Below are 18,258 nucleotides of genomic sequence, written 5' to 3'. Positions count from 1 at the left end.
GGGTTGCCTTAAAAAGTAGGAAGGTAAATCATTTGGCAGATTCTTAAGGAGAAATGAGAGCTTTATCTACTCTTAGTGACACGGTGTATGAAAAACAGATACACTGAACCATAGGGCACACTAAGGTGAGGAGGGAGGGTGACTTGCAATGTAGCGTATATGCATAGTTAACACAATACATGTGTGCGCGTATGTATATGTGTATATATATATATATATATATATATATATATATATATATATATATATATATATAGTACATGTATATACATACATAAATATATATATATATATAGTACATGTTCTATATCAGCATCTACCGGTACCTTGCAACATATATAAATTTGTTGAGAGCATTTGCATGCTATTGGGGATAGTTTTGGGTGGCCGTTTGATAAGACATGTAGGTGCCTATCTTGTCTGCATAAAAAGGCACAATTTTGAAAAATGATATAAGTGGTCTGCTATAAGAAGTACCCTAGTATTAATTCTCTGTTCATTATGTTTAACTTCCCACCAGTTCATTTCAAAGAAGAATCCAGAGGATATCAAAGAGGTAAATGACACAGTATTGTGGTTTTAATGTCATCGTATTAACATTTTCACAAAAAGTCACACATGTCACACAGCTAGCGAAGTGGCTTCCCAGTAGGACACACACACTCTATTCATGTGAAGCATATATGTGTGATAACCTTGGACCTGCTCTGCAGTCATCTGACATTTTGGGTAAAACATCAACTGTGCCCTCTTCCCAGGGTGGTCAAAGCTGTACACCTTCTCCACCCAAAAGTCCAGCACCTCTCCTTTTCTTCTATATCTCACCAGGTGTCCATCACCCTTCCTTTTCCTACCTTCCCACCTGGTGTCCAGTATCTCCCCTTTCTTTAGCAACTTTCCATACCAGCATAGGTTAATTTTACAAGCGGATTATCTCATCATGACCAGCAAGTGAAGACTGAGACAAAACTTTAGAATAGTACATATCATGTGACCCCTCCCTAATTACCTCAGTCTTCTCTCAGTCTCCAGCAGGTGTGAGCTGTACCCATCTCCCTTGGTAGGGCTTTTGGAATTTGTTTAGGACTTTTGTCCCCTTTTGTATGCTGGATTAAGCTTGGGTGGACCCTGTATGGGATCCGTCCGACCTTAGGGGGGTGTCAAACCCGGTGGGTCGTGTGCTGGGTCTCTTCCCCCCCTTTCCTCCACCTCCCCAACATTTTTTTAAAGGTGCCTCAACAGTAAGCCTTACCCCCTGGTTGGTAAGGCATACTGTTTTGAGAGCCAAGTGGAGTCTGTTATGTGAAAACAAGACAGCCAACAGCGTGTCAGATTTTAAAAGAAAATGGGATACTCACGTGGGATCTCTAGGGGAGTAAAGTCAGGGGGTGGGTCATTAGAGTGGGCAGACTTGATGAGCTATGGTCCTTTTCTGCCGTCATTTTCTATGTTTCTATGTTTCTAAACCAAAAAACTCTGAGGTAGTGCCAGTCTGAAAGGTTGTTTTCCCTCTAAAAATACTGTAATTTACTGTATTTCATCTAACCGGCACTTTTCTTTAGTTAGGTCGCATATGGAACAATGAGCACTTCTCAAGGGAAGAAGTGCTCAATTTGCTCCAGACGCAAGGCACTCTTCTTAAACAGAATTTTGATATTTCTGCCTTGGGGGTCCAGGCAGCCATTTGTGGGGGGCTCGTGGCTCGTGCCGTGTTTCGGTGGGCCGAGTGTGTTCTTGACTGTGAGTCTGATGATTGGTCCTTGGTGGATCTTGGTGCAGACCTCCGCCAAGTCTGTGGCTTTTGAGGTAGCCGCGCGTCATACCTTGTGGTTGCGCTCTTGGTCAGCAGATGCGGCATCTAAGACTAAACTCACAAAATTTCCCTTTTGGGGTCTTTTTTGTTTGGAGAGGATTTGGATAAGTTGGTCTAGACTCTGACCAACCTGCCCCGCCTGCCTGAGGATCGTGCCCACCCAGCGATTAGAGGTGGCACTGCTAGGGGGCGTCTGTGGGATTTCCACAGCTTCCGCCCTGGGCGTGGGGCTACTACCTTCCCGTCTCCTGGGTTTTCTCAGGGGCGTTTCTTTAAGCGCATGCAGTCCTTTCGGGGAGCCCGTCGGGGGGCTGGGAATCCCCCCTCCAGTTCCCCTGCAGCCTGTCCTGCCCAATGACTCCTTGCTGGCATCTCCTCTGGTTCTGGTGGGTGCCCGGCTGCGCAAGTTTTCTCACAAGTGGGCAGAGATCATGTACGATCAGTGGGTCTTGGAGGTGATTTGGGACAGTTATGCTCTGGAGTTTGCCCACTCCCTGCCAGATCTTTTTCTATCTTCTCGTCAGGCAAAGTGGAAGAAGCAGGCTTTTCTCCAGACCTTTCAAAGATTGCTACATCTCAGAGCTGTGGTTGCAGTGGCCCCTCAGAAGTGGTGCACCAGCAGGTACTCAATTTTTCTTTGTGGTGCCCAAGAAAGAGGGGACTTTTTGGCTCCTCTTAGATTTGAAGGGGTCAACAGGGCTCTTAGAGTTCCGTCTTTTCTCATGGAGACACTGCGATCGGTGATTCTAGCGGTTCAGCCAGGGGAGTATCTAACCTCTCTCGACCTGATGGAGGCCTACTTGCATGTTCCAATCCGGGCCTCCCATCAGCGCTTCCTTTGTTTTGAAGTCTTGGGTCAGCACTATCAGTTCTGTGTGCTCCCTTTTGGTCTGGCTATGGCTCCACAGACGTTCACCAAGGTTATGGTGGTTGTCGCGGTGGCCTGGAGGACAGAGGGCATTCTGGTGCATCCCTACCTGGATGACTGGTTGATTTACATTCCAGGAAAGCACCTGGGTCACGGCTCGGGTGGTAAAATTCCTACAGTCACTGGGATGGGTTGTCAACCTTGCCAAGAGCCGGTTGGTCCCCTCACAACGCCTGGAGTATCTTGGAGTTGTGTTTGACACCTCCTTGGGGAAAGTCTTCCTCCCAGAGGCCTGGATAAGCAAATTGCAATTAGAGAATGACACGGTGGCGGTTACCCACGGATAGCCGCGTTTAGCCGCGGGTAACCCGCCGAAACGGGGAAGAAAAAATAGTGGCCTCTGCGGGGACGGGGACAAGGCCATTCACCGCCCCGTGGAGCGGTGAATGGACTTGTCTCCGCAGTGAGGCAATCAAGGATCGCGTGGTCCCCACCCGGCCATCTCCCTCCCTCCACCTTACTTTAGATTTGTAGATCACTGTTCCTCAACTGCTGGTTGAATTTCTGCCAGTCCGCGTGAAAAAAAAAAGCCTCTCCTTTTCCCCTGCTCTCAGTTGCTAAAGCCAACAGGAAGTCTTTCTGACGTCAATTCTGACATCGGAGAGGACGTTCTGGGCCAGACAATCACTGCCTGGCTGGCCCAGAATGTCCTCTCCGACTTCAGAATTGAGTCAGAAAGAAGACTTCCGGCTTTAGCAGCTGCAGCATGGCGGTAAGAGAAGGGGAAAAGGAAGGAGGCTTTTTTTTTTTTAAGCGGCAGGGAGGCAGCAGGCTGGCTTTGGCTAGGGAGGGAGAAAGGTAGACCGGCAGGCAGGCTTCGGGGGTGGGGGTGGGACAAAAATTATTGGTATGGTGGATGGGATAACTACAAAGGAAGGGGAGAGAGGGTGTATTTACACTTTATATGACACCTATATCGCTGTAAAAGCAAGTCTGATTTGTTTCAGAATTCAGATATATTCAAATCATTGCCACGAATCATGGTTTAAAAGCTTTACCGGGTAGTCCTGCTCTAAAGGTGGGGCTAAAACCAGAATATCTACTGCATTATTGTATTCAGCCAGGCAGGCTCATCCTAGCACACTGCACATGCTGAGAATTTGCAGACCGAGGCCAGAGGGGAGGCAGTGAGAGGGACATAGGAAGGAGGCACTAGGGGCACTAAAGACATGGGAAGGAGGCACTAGGGGCACTAAAGATAGGAAGGGGCACTAAGGACATGGGAAGGAGGTACTGGGGCACTAAAGACATAGGAAGGAGGCACTGGGGGCACTAAAGACAGGAAGGGGCACTAAGGACATTGGAAGGAGGCACTGGGGCACTAAAGACATGGGAAGGAGGCACTGGGGGCACTAAGGACATGGGAAGGAGGCACTGGGGCACTAAAGACATGGGAAGGAGGCACTGGGGGCACTAAAAACAGGAAGGGGCACTAAGGACATGGGAAGGAGGCACCGGGAGCACTAAAGACATGGGAAGGAGGCACTGGGGGCACTAAAGACATGGGAAGGAGGCATCGGGGGCACTAAAGACATGGGAAGGAGGCACCGGGGGCACTAAGGACATAGGAAGAAAAGAGGGAGGGAATAGAAAGGGACAATTCTTGGGCCTGAGTGCAGAAAAAAAGAAAGGATAAACAGGCAGAAGGAAACGCAACCAGAGACTCATGAAATCAATCACCAGACAGCAAAGGTAGGAAAAATGATTTTATTTTCAATTTAGTGATCAAAATGTGTCAGTTTTGAGAATTTATATCTGCTGTCTATATTTTGCACTATATTTGTCTATTTTTCTATAGTTACTGAGGTGACTGAGCTTGAGGAGATGGGACGGAAACAGGGTTTTAAAATTTTAGTCCTAGTAGTTTGCCGGTCCACAAAATAATTCTTTTATTTCTGCCGATCCACGGGTGTAAAAAGGTTGAAAAACACTGATGTAGAGTATGGCGGCTTTCTTTTTTGCCTAGCCGCACGCGTTCAAAAAGCCGCGCATGCGCGGCTGCTCGAGTTGATCAATCTTCTCCTCTCTTGCAACCTCCTGTTTCTGGTTGCATCAGAGGAGAATATTGAACAAATGAGCAGCCGCGCGTGCGACTGGGCGAAAAAAAGCCAGCATACTCTACCTCTAAGGTGAGGTGGAGGGAGGGAGATGGAGGAACGCTGCAATCGGTCTGGTGTCTGCTGTTTTTGTATCACTGCCTGCCTGCGCTCACGTTCCATTCAGATAAAGTGTGCATTTTAGTGTGCACAATTGACCTGATTCGAGCTATAGGTGAACATGGGGGACACGTCATTGCAAGGGAGGACAAGTCAATTGATTTATTTTATGTTCTGTTTTTACTACAGGGCAGAGGCACTGAAACAGATTTTCAGTGCAGTAGTAGTAGTGGCAAGACTCTCTTCTGTGTTTATGGTGTTTCGCAGTACTGAGGCTTATATGGATGCTGTGGGGACGGTGACGAGGTGGTGAATGAGATGGCAGTGGCGGTGAGGGGGCGATGAAAGGGATGGCGGCGATGGTGACGGGACGGTGAAGGGAACGGCGGTGACGGGGCGGTGCAAAGGATGGTGGGCCGGGGACGATGCAGTGACGGGGACAGATTTTTTCCCCGTGTCATTCTCTAATTGCAATCTCAAATTCACCTGCTTATGGCGTCCCGGTGTCCTCGGGTGCAGGGTTTCCTCCAAGTTTTGGGGTCAATGGTGGCTTCCCTCAACGTGGTGAGTATGCTCTGCTTTGGAGGTGATCGCCTCAGAAGCACTGTCTGGATCACCCTGTTCCTCTCTGGGGCTTGGCTCACTGCAGTCTTCGTTGGTGGCTCCAGACCTTCCATCTTGTTCAAGGGACGAGTCTGGATCAGCCACAGTGGACGGTGCTTCTCACCAAAGCCAGTCTCCTCAGTTGGGGAGCTCAGTGTCTAGGTCACTCAGCTCAGGGCACCTGGTCCATGGAGGAGGCGTCCTGGTCGATTAATGTTCTGGAGACCAGAGCCATCCATCTGGTGATGTTAGCCTTCCACTCCTTCTTGACGGGCAAGTTGGTCCAGGTTTTGTTGGACAGTTCCATGGCGGTGGCCTACGTCAATCGTCAGGGGGGCACCAAGAGCACTCAGGTGGCGCAGGAGGCGGCTCTGCTCATGGTCTGGGCCAAGTCGCATCTTCAGGACATCTCGGCTTCCCACATAGCAGGCGTGGAGAACGTTCAAGCAGACTTCCTCAGTCGTCACATGTTAGATCCTGGAGAGTGGTGTCTAAGTCACATGCCTTTTCAGTTGATAGTTCAGTCTTGGGGTCAACCCCTCATGGACCTGATGGCCACAGGTGTCAGTGCCAAAACACCCTGCTTCTTCAGTCATCACAGAGACAGTCGGGCTGAGGGCCTGGATGCTCTGGTTCAACCATGGCCAACGGAGGAGCTGTTGTATATGTTCCCTCCGTGGCCATTAATGGGCAGAGTTCTACTCTGCATTGTTTGCCATCCGGGCCTAGTGGTTCTGGTGGCTCCGGATTGGCCCAGACGACTGTGTTATGTGGATTGGTGCTGCATCTGTTATCGGTTCCTCTTCCTCTGTCTTTTTCGCCCGATCTTCTGACGCAGGGCCACATTACCATGTTTGATCCAGCTCCCTTTTGAAAGGGTATGCCTAGGTAAGAAAGGGTATTCAGATAAAGTGATCTCCATTCTCTTGGGGTCCCACAGACTTTCCACTTCTAGGGCTTATGTGCGGGTTTGGCGTATATTTGAGGAGTGGTGTACAACGTGGGGAGTGGTCTCTTTTCGCACTTCCCTGCCTAACATCTTAGAATTCTTGCAGGATGGCCTGGCTTGGTCTTCTCTCCAGGTTCAACTTGCAGCCCTATCAGCCTTTCGTGGGTTATTACAGTCTGATTGCCATTCCTGATGTTGTTCGCTTCTTGCGGGCAGCCAAGTTGCTCAAGCCTCCTGTGTGACCATCTGTTCCCTCTTGGGATTTGAATCTGGTCCTCTCCAGGCTGGTGCATCCCCCTTTTGAGCCTTTGGGTGCCTGCTCATTGAAGGACCTTACTCTTAAGGCGGGCTTCTTGGTGGCTATTACTTCTGCTAGGTGTGTTTCGGAGCTGCAGGCTCTTTCTTGTAGGTCTCTCTTTCTGGAGTTTTTTAGGGAGCAGGTTGTGTTAAGGCCTATTCCTTCCTTTCTGCCGAGGGTAGTTTCTCCTTTTCATGTCAATCAGTCTGTGGTCTTCCCGGTGCTGGGTAGTCGGGAAGGTTCTTCTGAGCAGAAGCAGTTGCGCAAATTGGATGTTGGTCAGGTCCTTAGAGCCTATATGCGGAGGACCCAGAAGATCAGGGAATCAGATCATCTTTTTGTCCTTCTAGTGGGTCCTCGTAAGGGGGGTGGCACTTCCAAGGCTACCATTGTGTGCTGGATCAAGGAGACTATTGCTTCCGCTTACCTTCTTCAGAAAAAGCCTGTTCCAGAATTTCTCATGGCTCATTCAACTTGGGGTCAGGCATATTCTTGGGCTGAGTCTTCGCTAGTGCCTCCAGTGGATATTTGTAAGGTTGCAGTCTGGTCTTCTCTGCATTCCTTTGTCAGTCACTACCTTGTGGACATTCAGGCGCGTTGGGACGCAGTGTTCGGTGAGCGTATTCTGGTGTCGGCCCTTTGGAGGTCCCACCCATGATGGGGACTGCTTTGATACGTCCCACTTGTAAGATTAACCTATGCTGGTCTGGAGAGTTGCTAAAGAAGGAAAAATTATGTTCTTACCTGCTAATTTACTTTCTTTTAGCCTCTCCAAACCGGCACCCTGTCTTTTGTTGTGTTGTTCTTGCGTGCAGATTTTGATTTTTTGGCAGATTCTAGTATTTTTTCTAGGGCCGGAGAGATCTAAGAACAGTGGCTGTGGCTCGGCTGGCATAGCTGGTGAGCTGTGGGGACCTTTACTATTTGCATTTGTTCTTTTGCATTTTCCAGCAGCATTCCTGTTTTTTATTAGTTATTACTCCTTTTGGAGTCGTGTTTGTTTCTGTTTATAGTTTTTAGTTCTGCTGGCTATTCGTCAGACTGAGATAATTAGGAAGGGGTCACATGATATGTACTGTTCCAAAGTTTTGTCTCAGTCTCCACCTGCTGGTTATGATGAGATATAACCCGCTTGTAAGATTAACCTATGCCGATCTGGAGAGGCTAAAAGAAAGTAAATTAGCAGGTAAGAACCTAATTTCTCCTTTCATCTCCTCAGGTGTCTAGCATCTCTCTCCTGGCTTCCCAGGTGTCCAGCATCTTCCACTTCCCTTCCCCTTGCTGCTGCTGTACCTACACCAGAGCCAACCTGTACACAATACTAAAAGCAGCATACAGCAGGCTTTTGAGCACCACATGCACTTATGGCCTGCTGGGTCTCACACTCTCCAGGCCTAGGCCTTGAGTGCATTGTGTGGGTGTTCAAAACCTGCTGCCACACTGCTGCTTTTATGCCTTTTGTACCCAGGCTGTGTTGCCAGCCTCCTGCCCTAAAGCCTATCCTATATGACTATCTGCCACTGACACCCTACACAGGACTAGGAGTAATAAGCTCACTGCTTGATCCTAATGCATGGCTTCCCTTCTATTCCTTGTGCAGTAAGCTCTTGAAAGAAGAACCTTGCCACCCTCAATTATTCACAATGTGCCAGCTGTTCTTTTTTCTACAGATAGTGATTTGGAAGCGGTACAGTGACTTTAAGAAGCTCCACACAGACCTTTCCTACACTCACCGAAACTTGTTCCGCAAGATGGAAGTATTCCCAGCCTTCCCCAAAGCCCAGCTGTTTGGTAAGAGTTGAGGTCTTGCTCCACTGAGCAGTGATTCAAAAAACCATTAGCCATTCCTTGTGGAGAGTGTATCAGGGAGTTAAGAGATCCTTGTGGACATCCTGCGATGTGTGTGTCGGGGCTCAGTTATGATTTTGTAAGGTTGCAAGCTGGCTCTAGATCAGGGGTGGGCAACTCCAGTCCTTGAGAGCCAGAATCCAGTCGGGTTTTCAGGATTTCCTCAATGAATATGCATGAGGTCTATTTGCATGCACTGCTTTCAATGCCTATTCATTGACTGGATTATGACCCTCAAGGACCGGAGTTGCCCACCCCGGCTCTAGATTATCTGATAAGGTTGATCCAGACTTGGCTGTGCCCCAACATATGTAGGACCTTCTAGTTCTAATTTCCCAAAGCATTCCCTGAGAAAAGTAAGACTAGGTCCCTGCATTCAGTGGGGTAAACCCCAGGAATGGAACAATTAACAGGAAAAAAATAGTTGATAGTGCTTCTGTATATGTCTTTAGTCTTTATTACATTTGTCTTAGTATTTATTACATATATATCGCTCAAATGGCCCAATGGACTTCATGGCAGTTTACAATAAAAAAATATATATAATAAACACCTTCAAAGCATATTTAAAATACAGTCCTAGGATGTTTAAATTGCACACAATGGGGACAGGATAGAAGGATCACATATAATAACAAAAAAACAGACAAATTAGGTTCGGTACATCATCATAGCCAGAGAGATACTACTGGGGGTGGGTGGGAGAGAGGGAAAGGAATAAAGGCTTGTGTGAACAGGGGAGTCTTCAGAGCTTTTTGTAAATTCTGAAAGGGAAGATTATGATTGGGTAGCTCGTTCCAGAGTTTAGGACAAATATAACAAAGCGCTGAAAGATGAGAGGAGGAAGTTGTATCTCCAATAATGGAGGGAGGGTTCATAGGTTGTGATTGGTAGATCAAAGGATTTGGGTGGAGTTATATGAAATGATTAGTTTATGGAGGTAAGAGGGTGCAGTTGATAAGCAAGACTCATAGACTAGGGTCAGCAGTTTGAAGTTGATTTGGGAAGAAAGTGGAAGCCTGTGTTCTATTTTGAGCAGGGGAGTAACATGGTCAACTCAGTGGGCTGAGTGAATCAGCTTGACAGCTGTCAACTGAATAAGCTGTTATATTTTCAGTGAGGTTAAAGGCAAGCCAGTGTAGAGAATTGTAGTAGTCTATGAGAGATATAACTAAGGTATGGATGAGTAGGCAAAGGAGGATAGGGGAGACCTCATTTATAGTACTGTGTACAGTTCTGGAAACTACACTCTCTAAAGGATATAAACAGGAAGGAGTCAATTCAGAGGGTGGCTAATAAAATGGTCAATGGTCTCTGTCATAAAGCATATAGAGGGGAGAAAAGATAGACATTTAAATATCTGTGGCATAAATGCACAGGTTAGAGCAGTGTATCGCAAACTGTGTGCCTCGGCACACTAATGTGCCTTCGAAGATTTCAAGTGTGCAACTGCACACTGGGTAGGAAGAGAGGCTCCGGCACGGGTGTCGGCTGACTTGCATCTTCCTGCCTTCTGCTGCTGGGATTTGTGCTTTCCTCTTCTCTCCCCACGCCCGACCAGCAGTGGCAGCTCAGTTTAATTTTAACTTAACCACACAGCTGCCGCGAGCATTAGTTTACACGCAGTTCATCAGGCAGCCTCGGGGCCTTTGCTAGGTCGGCCTACTTTGATGATGCAAGGTGGGCCGGCCTAGCAAAGGCCCCGAGGCTGCCTGATGACACCATGGCTAAACTACTGCTAGCGGCAGCTGTGTGGCTAAGTTAAAAGCTATGCTAAGTTAAAAGCTGTGTGGCTAAGTTAAAAATGGATGATGAACCATAAGCTGAAGCTGAATGCGGAGAAAACCAAATTCCTACTACTAGAGAAGGAACAAAAACCATCCCTAACAGAACTGGAAGTAAACGCAATCAAATATCCAATACAGAGCACTCTCAAAATTCTGAGAATTCAATTAGACAGATGCTGCACAATGCAAACACAAATAAACAAAATCATACAAAAAGCATTCTTCACCATGCGAAACCTAAGAAAAATAAGAAAATTCTTTACCAAAGAACACTACAAGATCATTGTACAATCCCTCACACTTAGTTCCTTAGATTACTGCAATAGCCTCTACCTACCATGCCCAAACAACATGATAAAACAACTACAGACCGTTCAGAACACAGCCATCAGACTCATCTACTCTCTTATCAAATTTGACCACATCACCCCCGCCTATGTAGACTCTCACTGGCTCCCGATAAAAGCAAGAACCCAATTCAAACTCTATTGCCTACTATTTAAAGTAACCCACGGTACCGCCCCCAGTTACCTAAACAACCGCCTTTACCGCTACCGAGTACCCAGATCAAGGAGAACTCAGAACCTATTCACCTTCCCCCCTCATAAAGATACCCGACGTAAGAAACTTTACGACAGCCTTCTAGTGACACAGGCAGCGAAAATTGACCCCACCATCACCAATCTGATGATCAATACAACAGACATCAAAGTATTTCGAAAAGAAATCAAAACATTCCTATTCAAAAAACACGTCCTTACTTACTAATCTCCTCCCTAATTGCACACGATCTCTCCCCCGTGAATAACACATCAGTCAACTCCTCGAACCTCACCTGCCAAAAATATTAGATTCCCAAATAAGCATCACCCATCGCTATCCAACAATCCTATCCCTTCAAAGTAAGGTAACTTTCTTCTGTTACCCGAATATATTGTTATTCTCCACTGTATCCTGTAATTACTGAATCTTGCTAAGTAATTCTATCGGAAAAACTCCAGATATCCTCTAATTTGTAGTTCTCTACCACAATATGTAAACTACTTGTTTCGTTGTTATGTAATTCTCTCGGTAATGTCCAGATCTCTTCTAATTGTAATCCGCCTAGAACCGCAAGGCACAGGCGGAATAGAAATCACTAATGTAATGTAATGTAATGTAAAAGCACATAGTGAGTTGCTGCTAGGCTAGAGAAAGGAGGAGTATTGCTGCAGAGGGAAGGGAGAAGGGGACCTGCTGGACAGGGGAGGAGGGAAAGGGAAGGGATGAAAGTTTCTGATGGATGGGGGAAAGAAGGGAGGAGAGTTATTGCTGGACAGGGGGAAGAAAAAAGGGGTACTTCTGGACAGGGAGGAGGGAAGGGAAAAGGGGTACTGCTGGATGGGGGGAGGAGGGAAGGGAGAAGGGGTACTGCTGGACATGAGGAGAGAGAGGCCCTGCTGGACAGGGGGAGGTAAAAGGAAGGAAGGAGAGTTTCTGATGGACGGGGGAGATAAGGGAGGAGAGTTATTGCTGGACAAGGGTAGGAGGGAAGGTGTACTTCTGGACAGGGGGAGGAGGGAAGGGAGAAGGGGTACTGCTGGACAGGAGGGAGGAGGGAAGGGAGAAGGGGTACTGCTGGACAGGAGGTTGGCGGGAAGGGAGAAGGGATAATGCTGGACAGGGGGAGGAGGGAAGGGGTACTGCTGGACGGGGGAAGTAAAAGGAAGGGAAAAGAGGTGCTGCTGCTGGGTCTGGCAGAAAGGGAGGGAAAAGAAAGGTGCTGCACACTGGAGGGGAGGGTTAGATAGTGCATGGGAAGAGAGTATGTTGGGTTAGGGGGTTGGGATGGATGGATGCCACTCGAGGGAAGAGGCAAGGACAGAGAGAGAAAGTGTGCAGGAGACAGAAAGTGTTGGACTCATGGAGAAGGCGAGATGAATGGGGTGGACAGAAAGGGGGCAAGGAGAAATGTTACATTCTGGGAAAGGGGGAGAGAGCAGAGAGTGAAAAGTTGGACTCATGGAGGGAGGGAGAGAGAGAGATGTTGGTTGGGGGAGGGAAGAAGGACCAGAGAAGAAGCAGGAGGAAGAGAGAAAAAAATGTTGGACTGGTGGAAAGGAGGGAGATATGTTGGACTGGGAGGGGGGCCAGAAAGGAGGAAGGGAAGGGAGATGGACTGAAGGGGCAGAAAGGAGGAAGGGAAAGAGAGATGACTAAATGATGGGAGAGATATCAGACCAGGGAATGGAAGGGAAGGAAGGGAGTCTGGTAGCACTATAGAAATAATAATAGTAGTAGTAGAGAGAGATGCCAGATTATGGGAAGGAGAGGAGAGAGATGCCAGATTGGGAAGGTGGGGAAGGAAGGAGAGAGATGTCAGACCACTGTGGGGGGGAGGGAGGGGAAGGAGAGAGATGTTGGACCATGGAAATAGTGAGGGAAGGAGAGAGAGTTAGGAAGGGAAGAGAAGACATAAAAAAGTAGATTTTGAGAAGAAAGCAGAAAAAATTGAATGTTAAGTTAATGCCAAAGATGGATGCAAGGCAGAAAGTGAAGATGAAGAGAAACAGTCAATGGTTAAGAAGGCCCTGGAAACATAGTTAAAAGCACAGAAAAATAGTCACCAGACGACAAAGGTAGGGGAAATGATTTTATTTTCAATATAGTAATTGAAATGTGTCAGTTTTAAGAATTTATATCTGCTGTGTATATTGTGTGTGTGTATGAAAATTGAAAGAAAAAAATTGCATTACAATTAGTAAAGGGGGTGGGATCAAGGGAATAGCTTGGGTGGGTCTAGGATGGAGTTTGGGAGGTCTGTGGTTGGGGGTACTCAGTTGATATTTGTTAGACTTCCCTGCTGGCACGCCCTACTGGCATTCAGAGCCTGTCTGGAGGGCCTCTGCGCATGCATGGATGTCATCACGGTGACGTCTGCGCACTTCTGGGTGCCTCGGGCCATGGCCACTATCTTTCGTGTGCCCTGGCTTGAGAAAGTTTGAGAGACACTGGGTTAGAGACATCTTCCAGTTAAAGGAAACTGAAATGAGAGAGCATAGTAATTTAAGGAAATATTTATTTATGGAAAGGGTGGTGGATGTGTGCAATGGCCTTCAGTGGAGGTGGTGGAGATGAGAACTATACCTAAATTCAAGAAAGTATGAGACAAGCATAGTGGATTTCTGAGAGACAGGAAGGGATAGTAGAGATTAGTAGCTGTTGTTTTCTATGTTTAATTATATTGAATGAATCAGGAGCCACTTGGCAACCCTGAATTCTTGGTGACGAGGCTTCTACTTTATATTGCTGAACCACTTGCATAGCGGGCAATATTTGGCTCTTCAAGGAAATTGCCATGGAGAGTAACCACCTAGGGAATGTTTCACAACATAGCAAATACATAGGAGAGACATGAATGTTTGCTCCCTGTACTATGCCAGCATTAAAAATTGGTGAAGGACTATATCACAAGACAGAGCCTAAAAAGCTCATAATCAAAACATCCAGATGTCCAACCCGCCTAAGTCGGCACTTGGATGTCTTAATCGACAGGACGTACAAGTACCAAGTTTTGAAACCAATATTCTGGATGTTCAGAAGGACTTCTAAGCTGCTGTGCATTCAGAGCTCAAAAGGGCGTGCTGGGAGGAGTATTATGGGCGGTGTTCGGGCAGGCTCTAGGCAGGCTTGGACTTAGATGTCCTAAAGAGATAATTGAATGTTTTGGCAGATGTCCTGGATGGAATTGAGGGTGAAATACTCACGTGGATTAAAAACTGGCTGGCGGATAGGAAACAATGAATGGGGTAAATGAACAATACTCAGACTGGAAAAGCTTCACCAGTGGAGTGCCGCAGGGTTTGGTGCTTGGGCCTGTGCTCTTCATCATATTTATAAACGATCTGGAAATTGGTACGACGAATGTGGTGATTAAATTTGCAGACGGATACTAAGTTATTCAGAGTAGTGAAGACGCAGGAGGATTGTGAAGATCTGTAATGTGACATAAACATGCTTGAGAAATGGGCTGCAACATGGTAAATGAGGTTCACTGTGGATAAGTGTAATGTACACAGGTAGGGCTGGTCTCAGTTAGGGCACTGGTCTTTGACCTAGGGGCTGCTGCGGGAGCGGACTGCTGGACACGATGGACCACTTGTCTGACCCAGCAGTGGCAATTCTTATGTTCTTAAAAGAGTATAAGTGTAAAAAAGGTACCCAAAGTGACCACATAACCACTGCAGAGATAAAGACCTCCACACACTTCCCCAGAGCTCATTGACTCCCTCACACTCCACAAAGATCAGAATACAAAAGTACCTCCAGAACAGCAGCACCTGGTATAGGAAAGCCTAGTAGACCTACACACAGATGTTTTAAGTAGCCTGGTGAGTGGGCTAGTGAACCACAGAGAGGAGTAGCAAGTCCCATAAGCCCCATTAACCACTACATTTATGGTAGAAAGTGTTGAGCCCACCAAAACCCACCCAAAACCTATTGTACTGCCATATAGATGACACCTGCATTGATAAGGGTTATTGGGGTGGTAGTCAGGTGGATACTGTAGATATTGGGGGAGTTTTGAAGGGCTTACCAAACACTAAGAGGGTTCTGGTGAAATATGTACATTTATGTGACATTCGCAGCAGTACCTCACTGCCCTGTTGAGATGTCTGTGTGGCCAGTCCATTAAGATGCTGGTCCCTCCTATGTCCAAATGAACTTGATGTGGATGTTTTGAATGTGGACATTTTTGTATTTGAAATTGGCCAAAAAAGTTAGACATCCTAAGGACCAAAACGTCCAAATAGGTCATTTTTCAAAAAAACATTTAGATGTCTAGCAGTTTTGAAAATGGATGTTTCCTTGCCCCAATTTTTGGACGTCTTGCAGGAAACATACAAAATCGAAAATGCCCCTCCACCTGTATAATTTTGTGGTTGAAAGGACAACATTATGACTCCTGGTGATCTAGGTTCCAATCCATCATCTCCCATAAATTCTCCCATGTGGTGAAAGCACAGAGCAGTCACCACTGTAGGTTTAGCTTCCAGTCAGATCCCTGCCACTGAGATGTGGAAAAGTCATGTCTCCTCCTGAATTTCTTTAACTTCTCTTTCTTCTCTATGGCATTTCACAGGACGTTTTGAGGATGCAGTAATTGAAGAACGGCGGAAGGGAGCAGAAAACCTGCTGAGGTTCACCGTGAATATTCCAGCCCTGAACAATAGCCCCGAGCTTAAGGCCTTCTTTAGGGTATTTATTTATATACCACTTATATCTTAAGTGGTTTAATATTTAAGTACTTTATCATATTTCCATATCTGTCCTGACAGGCTCTATCTGGTGTACCTGGGGCAATGGGGGGATTAAGTAACTTGCCCAGGGTAGTGAGGGATACAGCTGCCAATCACTATTTTCACTTTTTTCACAGACACAAAATGGGAAGACCCCTTCAGTATCTTTGGCCTGCTGTTTCTCACTTATATACTGGCTATAATGCCACCTCTTGGCGCTGGCTTAACCATTAGGCAAACTAAGTAATTATCTAGAGCAGTGTTTCTCAGTTCAGTTCTGGAGTAACCCCTTGCCAGGTTTTCATGATATCCACAATGAATATGCTTAAACTTGATTTGCATATACTTCCTCATCATATGCAAATTTCTTTCATGCATATTCTTTGTGGATAGGAGAGACAAAAGAGGCAGATGATCTGCAGTGATTCAGGGGTAGAACAAAGAGCAGACCAAATGATTATATGGAGCAAAAATAAATTTAATTTAACATGTGTCTGTTGTGGCCATGTTTCAACCAAGGGCTGCGTCAGAGGCAAAACTGCAAATGAAATCCTAATTGTTAAATCAAACCAACATTCATAGCAATAAAATCATATAAATCATATACTTAAATAGTTAAAAACATTTGAATGTTTACATAAAACAGAAAAGACGATATACAAAAACCATTCATGAATAAGGAAATCATGCATATATAGAACCTGTACTTGGCTTATCTTTTTCTTTATGTATGGTTCTTTTTTTTTTTTTTTTAAACCAGTGATGGTGTAAGCTTAAGGTGTAAGCTTAGGGAGATCAATACTATACAGATAAGTGACAGGATCCAGCCCAGTAGGAGGATTCTAACAAATAAAGATATTTATAAACGCTCAAAATAGCATTAATTTCCATATCAGTATGTACCAGGGTTAAAATCTGGGGACCCGCCCTGCCTTGGAAAGCCTAGACAACAACCTCCCTGCCTTATTCCCATGTTTATGCAGCTAATATTGAAAGTAAAGGGAAGATTTTTTTTCACTTTCTGGTGGATCAGCTCATTAAGAGCCACTTGCATAGCCAATAATTGAGCCCTATTCTGAGATGTGGGAGAGGAGCCACAGAGTTGGCAATAGCAGATCAATTGCTGTTACAATCCCAAGATTGCCTGATCTCTAAATGTTCTCTTTGGACTAGCATAAGCAGTAATGTTCCCTCTAAGAACAGCTTTGGCTGTATCCCAAAATAAAGCAGCTTCTGATATAGGCTAAATTAAACCTTTTATAATCCACCCATTTGAATCTAAGATACTCCACAAAATTAGCATCCAAATATAATTCCAATGGGAAATGCTATCATCTTGTCCCTCACTCAGCCCCAGCCAACTGCAATTCCATCCACACCAGAACATGATCCAAAATCTCCACAGACTCCATATTTGCTCCAAGAACATCAGAAAATATAGCTCTGTCCACTAATATGTAATATATCCTAGATAGAGTGTCATATGAGCCTGAGAAAGATGAGTATAATCACGCTCTGCAGGATGGAGCATCCGCCAAATATCAATAACCTCCTGTGTCTCATAGAGTAAAGGAACTCCCTTGGTGAAATCTTACAATGTAGGTTAAAAGTTTTATCTAGAATAGGGTCAGTGACATAGTTAAAATCGCCTATTATTTTTGGATATTCACTGTAAGGATGAATGAGACTGATAAGGATATGAAAGAAAGATTTGTTGTATATATTGGGAATATAAAGGTTGCACAGCAAAAAAGGATGTCTGTCAATCACAACCTGAGCAAATCTTCAATGGAGATCAAGCAGAAAAATTAACATACATGGAAGTGAGCCTTGAAGACATACGCAGGCAGATAGAAAAATTAAAAACTGACAAATCCCCGGGTCCGGATGGAATCCATCCAAGGGTTCTTAAGGAACTAAAGGAGGAAATAGTGGAACTACTGCAGCAAATTTGCAATCTATCCCTGAAAACAGGCGTGATCCCGGAGGATTGGAAGATAGCCAACGTTACGCCTATCTTTAAAAAGGGATCAAGAGGTGACCCGGGAAACTACAGACCAGTGAGTCTGACCTCGGTTCCAGGGAAAATGGCGGAAGCACCGATAAAATAAAACATCGATGAACATTTTGAAAGAAACGAACTTCTGATAACCAGCCAACATGGTTTCTGCAAGGGGAGATCGTGCCTAACGAACTTATTGCACTTTTTCGAAGGAATTAACAAACGGATGGTAAGAGGAGACACCATAGACATCATATATCTAGATTTCCAAAAAGCCTTTGACAAGGTACCCCATGAACGCCTACTTCGGAAACTGAAGAACCATGGGGTGGAAGGAGACATACATAGATGGATCAGAAACTGGTTGGCGGGTAGGAAACAGAGGGTAGGAGTAAAAGGCCACTACTCGGACTGGAGGAGGGTCACGAGTGGTGTCCCGCAGGGCTCGATGCTCAGGCCGTTGCTATTTAATATATTCATAAATGATCTAGAAACAGGGACGAAGTGTGAGATAATAAAATTTGCGGATGACACCAAGCTATTTAGTGGAGCTCGGACTAAAGAGGACTGCGAAGAATTGCAAAGGGACTTGAAC

At 45.8% G+C, this 18,258-nt stretch overlaps 1 protein-coding gene across 8 annotated transcripts in view; it reads left to right on the top strand.

Moving 5' to 3' along the window:
- The window catches only part of SNX15 (sorting nexin 15), a 69,880-nt gene that overhangs the window by 10,893 nt on the left and 40,729 nt on the right, over window positions 1–18,258 (top strand). For 5 of the 8 annotated variants that reach the window (XM_033955492.1, XM_033955491.1, XM_033955496.1 and 2 more), the window contains 3 exons: window positions 521–556; window positions 8,418–8,538; window positions 15,505–15,620. In XM_033955492.1, the coding sequence (XP_033811383.1) occupies window positions 521–556; window positions 8,418–8,538; window positions 15,505–15,620 (273 nt within the window). Of the gene's footprint in view, window positions 1–520; window positions 557–8,399; window positions 8,539–15,504; window positions 15,621–18,258 lie in introns of all 8 variants that reach the window. The other 3 variants (XM_033955490.1, XM_033955493.1, XM_033955489.1) reach the window with 1 other exon arrangement.

The sequence above is a fragment of the Geotrypetes seraphini genome, chromosome 8, assembly GCF_902459505.1.
Source record: "Geotrypetes seraphini chromosome 8, aGeoSer1.1, whole genome shotgun sequence".
Classification (NCBI taxonomy): domain Eukaryota; kingdom Metazoa; phylum Chordata; class Amphibia; order Gymnophiona; family Dermophiidae; genus Geotrypetes; species Geotrypetes seraphini.
The sequence above is the reverse complement of the archived record's forward strand: the minus strand, read 5'-3'. Positions and strand labels throughout refer to the sequence as shown.